Raw genomic sequence first — 12,486 nt, forward strand, 5'->3', positions numbered from 1 at the left:
GGAATGTTTGCAATAAACTATAATTATCTCATGCTTATGAACATGAACTAGCAAGTGTGATCATTTGGAACAATTCTAAGTCTAATTGGAAAGACTAAAACTGAGTTCCACTTTGCTGACTGATGTCCCATTCTGAGAAATGTTAATAGTGCAGATCTAACTGTGAATGATTAAGGGCAACCAGGACAGTTCTAGAAGTTACAAACATGCAAGGGAAAACACTGATTCAAGCCCTTTTCTGGCCAATAATGTGCCCTTGTCCTTTTGACTCAAGACCACAAGCAAACTTCCTGCTGACTCCTCATCTAAATGATTACAGCAAGCAGCCGAGCATGGAACACCCCGACTCGTCACCGACTCAACAGGGGATCCAGCAGTGTGTGTGGCTAGAGCAATGCAGAGCCTCTTAAAGGCAGCCTGCACCACTTAAAGGGGAGCTGCAGCAGACTGTCTCTGGAGAACATGGCCAGAAGAAAAAGTACAACTAATAGGCAAGAGGGGGGATTCACAGGTTTTCAGATGAGACGCGGGAGGCTTTAGCCCAAGAGATGGAAAGGAGAAAAAAATGCCATAAACTGGAAGAGGACAGAGCACTCTGAGAAAGGAATGGGAGAGAGTAAGTAATGAGGCAAATTTGAAGGGGTGGCACTGAGGACCTGGCAGTGCGACTGGACAAGGTCAGTGAATGCATCTCCACATGATGGCTCCTACTCACCGCTCCACTAGCATCTCACTCTATATACTCACTCCCTCATCAGCAATCAGGTAGCCTACTCATTCAGCCACATGGTGCCAAAGCAGTCAGCATTACAGCCGCCTTCTCCAGCTGCCACATACCTCCAGCTATTCTGCTATTGCAGGCACATCAACCAAATACGTGACACATTCACTGACATTCCTCCCTCTCCCTTATGAGACAATAACCGCTGGGGGCAGCAGGGAACAGATGTGGGAAAGGCACACCTACATTGACTAACCTCTCTGGAGGAGATGGTGCTCCACATCACGGGGCCACCTGTTACTGAGATCAGCACATCCAGCATTGCCCAGAGCATTCAGGATGACGGGATATTCCTCCCCTATGCCCCTCTTCAAATCCCACCTCATCCTGCTTTCTGGCATGAAGTTCAAGCTGCAAATGACGTGACCATAGGTTCCCTTCCCTCAAACCTTCGGCTTCTGCAGTTATGCTTTCAGATACCCAGGAACTGTCCGCTACCAGTACAGCAACTCAGCAGAAGGGTAAGAGCTACACCAGAAATCTGATAAAGGAGCAGTCCCCGGCTCAGATACTGCACCGGGTGAAGGGTCAGAATCTGCAGGTGGATATTCACCAGACCTGCAGCCAGGTCAGGAGGAAAGGACTGATTAAGTATCAGCTCATCGCAAGGTGAGGTCGCAGGCAAGTCCTGCTGCAGAGGACTCAGATGTAGACTTCGATGGGCATACAGGAGGACACTGATCAGCATGGACATTGAAATGCTTGGTGCAAGAGAGTCCACTGTCAAGGAGCATGGAAGAGTCTGACACCAACTCAGCATGGAGATTGGAGCCCATTCTCTCCAGTAAGGGGTGGCAGCTCCCTGACAGCTCAAACAGACCCAGCCATGATGCCAAATTGCAGAATCTGGTGAGCAATGTCTCAGCTTCCACAGCAGCACAGGCTGAAACCACCTAACATCTCAGTGCCCTACTGGAAGCTCAGACTGTGTTGATGGTGGCCATGCTTGTTGTTCTGCAAGCCCAGCATCATGGCTGTGCTCAGTGCTCCACAAGAGTTGCCAGTTCTCACAGCAGCCCAGCAATCTGCAGGAGATTATTAGGATTGATGAGAGGTTGCCCCAGGGAGTGGCAGTAGCTCCATGGAGCTTCAGCCTGCTGCTCTTTCTCAAGCTAACTGCATTTGTGTTCCCACCACTGCCACTCTAACAAAGCCCTTGCTGTTACCTGTTTGCCAGCTTGCCCAGACCGCTGCTGCCATGCTGAGATGGTACAGTCCAAAGCCGAATACGCTGGCCCAGAGTTACACAAGGACAACCTGCAGGACCATCTGCAGTCAGCAGTCTTCTGTTAGCCATGCTGTAGTCACTGAGGGAGCATGGTACTCAGACAGGAAGGGGATGCACGAGGATGAATATTTCAGTTTTGTGCTTTGTGTGTACTATTGAGTGTGACTAGAATCATAGAAACCCTACAGTGCAGAAAGAGGCCATTTGGCCCATCGAGTCTGCACCGACCACAATCCCACCCGGGCCCTACCCCCATATCCCTACATATTTACCCGCTATTCCCTCTAACCTACGCATCTCAGGACACTAAGGGGCAATTTTTTAGCATGACCAATCAACCTAACCCACACATCTTTGGACTGTGGGAGGAAACCGGAGCACCCAGAGGAAACCCACGCAGGCACGAGGAGAATGTGCAAACTCCATACAGAGAGTGACCCAAGCCGGGAATCGAACCCAGGTCCCTGGAAACAGCAGTGCTAACCACTGTGCTACCATGCCACCCTAGATAAAGTTGTCACAGAATGTTTTTTATGGGCTTTTATTTCAGGATTTGGGTAAGGAGAATGCTGCGATGAGCAGATGGGATATATGGTCGGGACTTGGCAACATGTGATATGGGATGTACATCTCAGAGAAACCAATGTCAGGGAATCTGTTCACAGTTCGAACCATAGAATTCCAACAGTGCAGAAGGAGGCCATTCGGCCCTTGTTCGAGTTAGATCTTTAAAGACAGAGTTTGGATGTGTCCTTATTTGTCTGCATTCACTGCTATTTTTAATCTACTTTATTCCTGTGGGTGGAATTCTCCGATCTCGTCCATTCCCGCTACCGTTGCCAGTGAGAGTGGAGAATTTGGCGCTCAGCCAAAACTCCATTCACTGCAGTGATACCGGAGAATCCCAGCCACGGACAAGGTCCGTATTTGTGTTTTTTAAATTCAAATATTATTTTCAGTGGAAATATTCAAGCTGTCTGATGTGTAAGCACAGTTCCTCACACCTATCTGGTGAAAATAGCAAGTGGTGCAGATGAACTACCAGTTCCCATTTTATCTGTACACTGGGATTTCTGTGCACAACAAAGAGGTTCTTAACAGAGACGATCACTGATTGTTCAGATAAAATTAATGAGAACTCCCAGAAACATTATAATCTCCTGTACAGGAAAGGGAAATTGGAATCAGCAGGAGCAAGGGTCTATTTGAATACATCCGCTGACAGGGCAGAGGGAGGAGGAGGGCTTTCGGCAGAACACTCTACTCATCCACACTCTTCAGGGAGCACATTTTCTGCATCCACCTCATCTAGGAGCTTCGTCTCAAGACAGTTACATTTCACCAAGGAGCAGGTGCCAGAGCTGACAGAGCTGTGCACCAGATGTATGGTCAGAGAGCACAGTGAAGATGGTGTTGCCTGTGAAGATTGCTGTGTATTCACGCCTGTTCCTAGATGGGACAAGGTCACTTTAAGAGTCCGATCACGTGACATATTGATGACGTCATTGGCCGTTTGCGCAGGCAAAATGGCAGTCTATCCTAACAGCTGTAGAGTAAACACTTTTCCACTGTTTGCTTATTTGTACCTTAGTGATTTGCAAGCCTCCATTTTTAAAATTACCCAATAAAACCTGGTGACACAGAGGTAAGTAGTACACTGGCAGACCTCTGGAGAAATAAAGAAAATAGAAAAATAGTCACTCTGTGCTGCAGACATCCAAAAAGGATTAGCAAGATGAAAGCTTCACTACACCAAAGCTGGCAATGGAGGGGTGCCAAATATCGGTAGCTGTCATCGAAAGAACCAAAATTTAAACAAAGATTTCCGAGGAAACAAGATTGAAAAGATTACATGCTCGGAGAGAACAATGGAAAGACTGGGTGAGATCTTTGCAAGATTTGGTTACCCTACAGAACTTGTTAGTGATAATGGGCCACAGTTCATTTTGCAAAAATCCATAAATTATCTAAAGGAGAACAGAATCCAACACATCCGATCCAGAAAACGTTCAGACAATTAAGCATTCATTGAAAGTAACTCTTGAGCAAGGATCATTGTCTAAACAACTAGGCCAATTCCTGATGTCATACAGGATCCAACACATTCAACAACTCAAAGCTCCACAATCTCACACTGATCACCAGGCCTTCTGTGGACAATTTGCCAGGAGGACAGGAGAGGAAGCAGAGATGACACTGTGGCAGCGAGATGGAAGGTGGAAATTCTGGAGCAATGAGAATGAGATTTTTGGTGAACTGGGGTCACAGATAATCCATTGAGAGTGAATTGATCTCAACGCCTACCCCCTTCTTCTTTCTCTCCTCTTTCTCTCTGAGGATGTAGTCTTTTCAATATTGTTTCCTCTGAAATCTTTGCTTAAATTTCAGTTCCCTTGATGGCTGCTACCGATATTTGGCACCCCTCCATTGCCAGCTTTGGTGTAGTGAAGCTTTTATCTTGTTAGTCCTTTTCGGATGTCTGCAGCATGGAAGAAGTAGAGGATGAAGAGAGAAAGAGGAAGGGGGGGAGGCGTTGAGACCAATTCACTCTCAATGGATTATTTGTGACCCCAGTTCACCTAAAATCTCATTCTCATTGCTCCAGAATTCCCCACCTTTCCTCTCTCTGTCACAGTGTCACCTTGGCCAAAATGCTGAAATAAAAGACAAAAAAACTTTCTGTAACAACCTTATCCCGACAACAGCTCCAATAATATATCCTAAATGGAACTAGTCACCCTTGTGCCTCGACCTTGTTTTCCTTGGAGCTGTTGCTGAGCAATCTGTTTGGATGATGTGCCTGCCAGAGCTGAATAGCCAGAAGTATGTGGAAGTGGCGAGAGGTGGGTGTGAGGCAGGCAGTATTGTTAAGTGTGAAGGGTGAGGTGGACCATTGATAGAATGATAGGTATGAGTTTGGTTTGCTGATGGCTGAGCGATGGGGCTGTGTTGCATTGGGAAGTGTGAGAGGTTACCATTTGAAGATGCATTCGCTGACCTTGATCAAGTAAGATCATTGAACTTTTTCTGGCACTCGAGCCAGTTATTCAGTGCCAGACTCTAGGATTCAACACCTTGGTCACTTACTCCCATTCTCTTCTCAGGGTGTGCCTTTGCTGTCTCCTGGCTCCTGGGGAACATCCCTATTTACTCCTAGTGATCTCCCGGACAATGGCCCTCATCCCCATATCAAACAAGTCCTGCCTCTGGGTTGCTGCTCCATTGACTTACTCTTCCCCTTAAAGGCTTCCTGATACAATTTGACCGACTGTAATAGCCTGAGTGCACCCGCTTTAAGGAGTGCAAGCTAGCACGACCCTGCTGAGCCTAGTCAGTCAGTCAGCAATGTGTTTTTGCATGCCACAGTCATTGAAATGAGCAGGCAACATCAAGGTTACATACTGCCTGCCTCATCTCACCTGGACATGAGCTAAGTGGCATTTCTGTTAACAACCCTAATCAAATTTTAAATCCATAAAATCTTTACTGCCTGCTTACCTCACATTATATCCTCTTATGATTCAAGTAATTTCAAAGGTTACTCCAGCTTCATCATTTTCCTTATAACCAGGTTTATTTGGCTGCCAGTACTGACCACCTTGCAGCCAGGGTGAAATTGTCCCAAAAAAATGGCAAAGTGTCAGGTTCTGACTGAAACCCGGCGTGTTTTCGGATGTCCCGGAAGGTGCAGCGCTGTTTAGACATATTATAACTGATTTAAATTGATGGTAATCAGCTTCACGTCCTCATTGGCTGTGTACCTGATTACGTCACTGGCGGGGAGCGGGGAAGATCACATTCGGAGATCTTTAAAGTTTAAAAGTTTATTTATTAGTCACAAGTAAGGCTTACATTAACACTGCAATGAAGTTACTGTGGAATTCCCCATTGCAAATCCCGTCATGACTCTGTCACGAGAGTTTCTGGCCACAACGGGATTTGCGCCCACGTCAAACGGGCCTGAAAAATTCCAGCCTATGTCTCAGTAACAGTTACCATGTCATTCCAATCAACTGGAATCTACCCCAGCAGGTGATGAGCTGTAGAGATGCATTGCTTCTTTCACAGGCTCTCATGTATGTGTACATACCAGACGTTTTGGAATACACCATAGCCCAGTGTCTCCGATACAAGACAGTTATTATTGCGATTGGTGGAATGCGCTAAGTCATTTTGTTGAATAAACTTCATTTGCTATTGCTTACACTCAGACCAATTTAGAATTACCTCAGAGTCCAAAATGAATTTGCTTCTAATAGTACCATTGTGTCAGGATGGTAGTTAACGTTTCCTGCAGCCCAGGCATAAGGCTGCAGACATTTCATAACTGACTGTCAAGGCTCAGCAGGAATATTTCCAGCTCAGCCAGAAGGTCGTGAGTTCAAGTCCCCCTCCAGAGAATTGAACATATAACACAGATTAAAACGTCACTGGAATGTTGAGGGAGTGCTGCGGTGCTGGAGGTGCCATTCTTCAAAGATCTGAAGCCCTAAGTTAGACATAAAATATCCCAGGTCACTATTTGATGAATAATTCTCCTCAGTGTGTTGGCCAATATTTATGTCTCAACCAATATTATTAAAACAGTTATCTAGTTATTATCACTTCCGGTTTGGAAACTTATGCAGACTGCTCACTGCCTTCATTTCAACAGTGGCCAAATATCAAAGATACTTCATTAACTGCAAAGCACTATGGGGTATGCAAGGCGCCATATAAATCCAAGCCATTTTTTAGCTCAGCAAATTTACCTTCAGAATCTTTCTTATAGAAGACTCCATGTGGGTGCAGAGAATAGGGACGTGACGCAAAGTTTTTGAAGTGAATAATAATTAAATCTTCCACTTCTGCCCTTATCAGCGGACCAAGGAATCCCAGCCAGTTTGGTTTGGGAACCTCAATTGAATATGTTCCATCGGTGAACTGTTTATAGATAGCCTTCTTGTATATCCGTCCAATTCTGCTTTCGCCACCCATCAGGAACTCGGCTGCATTCCTATGAATAAACAAAAATAAGATTAGGAACATCACTTACGAACATAAGTAAGCTTATCACTGCAATGAAGTTACTGTGAAAATGCCCCAGTCACCACACTCAGGCTCCTGTTCGGGTGCCCTGAGGGAGAATTTAGCGTGGCCAATGCACTTAACCAGCACATCTTTCGGACTGTGAGAGGAAACCGGAGCACCCGGAGGAAACCCACATAGACATGGGGAGAACATGCAGACTCCGCACAGAGAGTGACCCAAGCCAGGAATTGAACCCCGGTCCCTGGCGCTGTGAGGCAAGCAGTGCTAACCACTGTACTACCGTGCCTTATAAAATTCAAAGTCAAGACTTCAATTCCCATGCTGGGTGCTGAACTGTCACTCGTTAATCCGTCCTACAAGAAGGATGAAATTGTATCAAGAATGTAGGTTCAGATTTGAATATTTCAGTCTCATGTGTTTTTAACAGTTCTGGTGTTTGATATATGTGGAGTTACGTGGTGGCTTTTGAGCTTTACTGGTAAAATCAAAGTTGTCTTGCCTGTTGGATTTAAGGTAATGCCAAGGGAAACTGTAGAGGGAGATGTTTGCTCCGTAGTTCAGACAGAACGAAGAGACTGTAGTCCCAATTTTAACCCTGGATACGAATCGTCTGGGCTGCCACCCCCATGTACTGGGTATGGGGCCTCTGCCATTTTAACTCCTCAGCCCCTTTAACATTTTATAGAATAATAGAATCACTACAGTGCAAAAGGAGGCCAATGGGCCCATCGAGCCTGCACCAATAACGATCCCACCAGGCCCTATCCCCGTAACCCCATGTATTTACCCTGATAATCCCCCTGACACACTAAGGGGCAATTTAGCATGGCCAATCTAACCTGCACATCTTTGGACTGCGGGAGGAAATCGGAGCACCCGTAGGAAACCCATGCAGACACGGGGAGAACGTGCAAACTCCACACAGTCACTTGAGGCTGGAATTGAACCAGGGTCCCTAGCGCTGTGAAGCAGCAGTGCTAACCACCGTGTCATTATGCCACCCATTTGAAGGGCAGTTTGCCTTCACAATTGCTTGCAAAATCTGGCAGCTCATCCACATGACCCACAGAATTTCTAGAATGTTTTTGTTCGTAAGTGATGTGCTTAACTTTATTTTTGTTTATACATAGGAATGCAGCTGAGTTCCTGATGGGTGGCGAAAGCAGAATTGGACGGATATACAAGAAGGCTATCGATAAACAGCTTGACATAAAGTTTGTTGACAGCAGAGATGAGTCAAAGCCGCCTACTTTCCTGATGTACTGCTGAATGTCCCAGTGCAGAGCTGGGAGGAAGATATCCAACCCCGACCCCTGCAGCCACATCCCGAAGATCACAATGAACCAGGCCTGAACAGAGGTTTAGGGGCAGGACTTGGGTTCAATAAAGAAAGAAGCTTAACAGCCATACATGAGCAGCAAGGATAAATATACCTCGTTACCTCTCTCACCACAACATTCACCACCCCCACACACAACCTCTTCACATAAAACCATAAGACATAGGAGCAGAATTAGGCCACTCAGCCCATCAATCATAGCCGATATTTTTCTCATCCCCATTCCCCTGCCTTTTCCCCATAACCCCTGATCCCCTTATTAACCAAGAACCTATCTTTCTCTGTCTTAAAGACACTCAATGACCTGGACTCCACAGCCTTCTGCGGCAAAGAGTTCCACACATTCACCATTCTCCGAATGAAGAAATTCCTCCTTATCTCTGTTTTAAAGAATCGTCCCTTTAGTCTGAGGTTATGCCCTCTGGTTCTAGTTTTCCCTACTAATGGAAACATCCTTTCCACGGTCCACTCTATCCAGGCCTCGCAGTATCCTGTAAGTTTCAATAAGATCCCCCCTCATCCTTCTAAACTCCCAATTCCCTATTTCACAATTCCCTAATTCCCTCCATCACTTCCTTCGCCATGCAATACAAAGGCACTATAAAGCTCAGTTCTTTCTCAAGTACAGTGCAACCAATCCCACTACTCCTTACTCACATCATGTCACACACTTTCCTTTATATTGGACACCTCCAATCTCACCCGATCGGTTTCCGCTACACCTCTCGACACATTCTCCACATTCACAAACTCCACATTTTTCTTGCAGGATGCAGTACATAATTCCAGAAAATGGAGCGGGCTGGAATCCTCAACATCGTTGTCACCACATGGCAGAGCCCTGGAAATCACTGCTGTTGGACAGACCCAAAGAGGGTGCCAGAACATTACTCACATTCCTTCATTGAGCAGCAAGCAAAGTGACTTCAACCTGCATTCTCCAAGTTGTCAGCTGATCAATGTGAACCTTTCCTTGAAATTCCATGTCTTCATTTTATCTTTGCTCTTGGACTTACCTAGGTTCTAACCTCAGCATGAGAAGAAAATTGCCGCGGGAGGTATTGGTAGGCGTGCAAAGCAGCTTCAGTACTTTGAGATCTGGGGGAGTCTCTGTGCCATCATTTCCGTGGCATCAGCACTCCGCAGTCTCCCCTGCAGAGTACTGTAACAGGGCCCTCACAGCGGGAGTCCATGCTAATTCACTTTGTAGCTTTGATGGAAGCATAAATGTCTGCCATGCAGATTTCAGGTACCACATTGAAAAGAATGAGGAACTAAGTAACTCGTCTTCGAAGATGTTTCATTATTTTCTGCAATCTGCCTTCCAGTAGATCACTGGAAGTGACGACTCCGAAGCAGTGGTATGATGGGGGATGTACATGTAGGCCTCTCTCAGGAGGCCTACACATTCTCTCCTCCCCACCCCTCACACTCAATAACTGCCATGGTCCCAATTAGCTGGGCCACACTGGTCCACTACTAAACAAGTTGTAGCAGTCTGTGGCCGAGTCTGCACATGCCTGAAACCTAGAAGTTACCAGCCACTAGAACGTCAAGAATTCCTATGTGAGAAACAGCCGTTCACCAGCTCTGTCCATGCCTCCATGGCAGAATCTTCCAGAACACTAGAATTAGTGTAAGCAGGCCCGGGGAGTAGACTTTAGTTTAACGTGACCATTATATTTACTGTAGTAATTCCCATTATATTTACTGTAGTAATCTAACAAGGTCAAGACGACATCTTGTACTAACATTGGGCTAAAGGAGCCATTTCATAATCTGTATACAACCTACAGAACCACAATCACGTACTAATCAAGAATTATTGTATAATTCGTAACTAGCCAGAAACACATGATTAAATAAGTAGTGCGTCTCAACAATATAATTGAAGAATAAGTAATAAATCAGGCAGTTATTAAGGCTGGGTAATATTCTAATGTTTGGTGCTTAAAGCTTTAACTTTTTGCAAACCAATATTGTCTAAGGTGCTGCTGTAAGTTTTGTCTGTAGGAAAGGAAGCGATGAAAAAGCATTGAGCATGAATTTCCATTTTGTCCCTCGATACCTGGAGCAGATGCATAATAATGAATAAGGATTTGTCAAAATTCAGATAAGGGCAACATCACAAACTGTCTCATTGGGCTGCCCAATGGGGCAACTTGGCACAAATAGTTAGATCCAGTGACGACAATTGGCTGGTAACAACTGACTCAATGTAAGATAAGGCAATGCTAATCAAAGGGTTAAATGTGAAGGTTTCAAGAACCATTTTTATTCTCAGTCATGAGAAAGATGAACTATAATCATGAGAGATTAATTAGCGCTCTCGGGGCAGAATTCTGGGGAATTCGCTGTCAGTGAGGCAAGTTTGGATTGATTTACACTTACCTGGAAAAGTCCGTTGTGTATTTTGGTAAATATTCCATTATCCTTTTTAACAAATGTTGGGTATTATTTGCTATTTCCAGTCTTGCTTTATGCTCGAGACTTGCCTGAAGTTAAGCGTTTTGAGGGGGCTTGATGTGGAACTGAATAATTAGGTGTGCATGACTAAACTAAACCAATTCACACGCAATTTGAAATACTCCTTTGAAACTTACATTAGTGAACCTTCTTTAAAGAAAGGTTGAAGGTCTGAAGAATATTGGGTTGATCAGTTGGGTGAGAACAAAATGAGGCGCAATTATTAGGCATGATCTTACCAGCCCGCTGTGGCGGTCAATCAGCATAATGAGGCAGGAAGCAGCCAAAAAGCCAGTTCGTGCCATCTTCACAGAATCCCTACAGTGCAGAAGATGGCCATTCAGCCCATTGAGTCTGCACCAACCGCAATCCCACCTAGGTGCTATTCCCATAACCCCATGCATTTACCCTGCTAGTCCCTCTGATACTAGAGTCAATTTAACATGGCCAATCAACCTAACCCGCACATCTTTGGACTGTGGGAGGAAACCAGAGCACCTGGAGGAAACCCACGCAGACATGGGGAGAATGTGCAAACTCCACACAGACGGTGACCCAAGGCCGGAATTGAACCCGGGTCCCTGGCGCTGTGAGGCAGCAGTGCTAACCACTGTGCCACTGTGATCTCCCACTGTGCCACTGTGATCTCCCTGGCCCTGTTTTGCTGACAGGATTGGCTTCACACCCACCATGACATTACCGCATCACATCGGGCTGCACGGCCGTGAAACACTCCTTCTTTACACTTTTTTTGGTAAGATTGCAGCTATTATGTTTTGTGTTAAATTAATCACCTTTATAATATTGGACACTTCTGTCTGCAGTGAGGTTTGTTGGCTTCAGATCCTGCATGGTCAAATATGGACTATTATGCAGCAGACTCTGTAAACTCGCAGGCAAGCATGTGAGAAGCTCAGCAGAATCACCAAGCCACGGACTGATGCCTGGTACCTCTATGTGCAAGGCACTGATAACACCCTCTTTCCGCTGCTGATTCCTCTCTTCCTCCCAGGTTTCCCCTATCTGATAAGGTCCCATGTACTTGTTCTTCCTCCTCCACTGTCAGCTTCTCTTTAATGAAATGTTGTGCAACATGCACCAGACCGTGACTCTGTGTGATATCTTTTCTGCAACAAGAGATCTGAGTCACCAAACGCCTAAACCTGCTCCTCCTGAATAAATCTGCAAATAATTCTTGCAAGCTGACATTACTGTTCTATTTCTAGCCCCCGATATAGCTCCCCATAGCTTTGCTTGGCAGGGAAACCACAGCAGCGTCCCATTCAAACGTATATCAAAAATTCAATTGGGACCTATAATGCATTTGGAGGCTGATATACATTTCACAGAATTGCCTTTGCAATTTATGGCATTGGTATGATCAGTGTAACAAGCAGGTGGATAAATCATCTGCTCCATTTTAACTGCTTGTTTAAATCTATATCCTTTCACTTTTGTACCGTGTCTATCATTGATTATGATAGTTCAGGAGAAATGGCTGAGTTTATGGGTGGATGGATGTCAGTGTGTGTGGGAGCTCAAAGAAGCAAACCTGCCAGCATGCTAGGAAGCCAGCAGCAATCCACCGACCGCCATGTTGAATCCAAAGTGTTTGTTAGCTCTTGTGGGTAACACCCTTTG

At 45.4% G+C, this 12,486-nt stretch overlaps 1 protein-coding gene across 1 annotated transcript in view; it reads right to left on the minus strand.

Moving 5' to 3' along the window:
* Positions 1-12,486, minus strand: part of LOC144499627 (ferroxidase HEPHL1-like) — a 128,884-nt gene that overhangs the window by 78,551 nt on the left and 37,847 nt on the right. Inside the window, exon 2 of the mRNA XM_078221799.1 lies at positions 6,761-7,005. Coding sequence (XP_078077925.1) covers positions 6,761-7,005 — 245 coding nt within the window. The remainder of the gene's footprint in view (positions 1-6,760; positions 7,006-12,486) is intronic.

This window comes from Mustelus asterias, chromosome 10 (genome assembly GCF_964213995.1).
Source record: "Mustelus asterias chromosome 10, sMusAst1.hap1.1, whole genome shotgun sequence".
NCBI classification, from domain to species: Eukaryota; Metazoa; Chordata; class Chondrichthyes; order Carcharhiniformes; family Triakidae; genus Mustelus; species Mustelus asterias.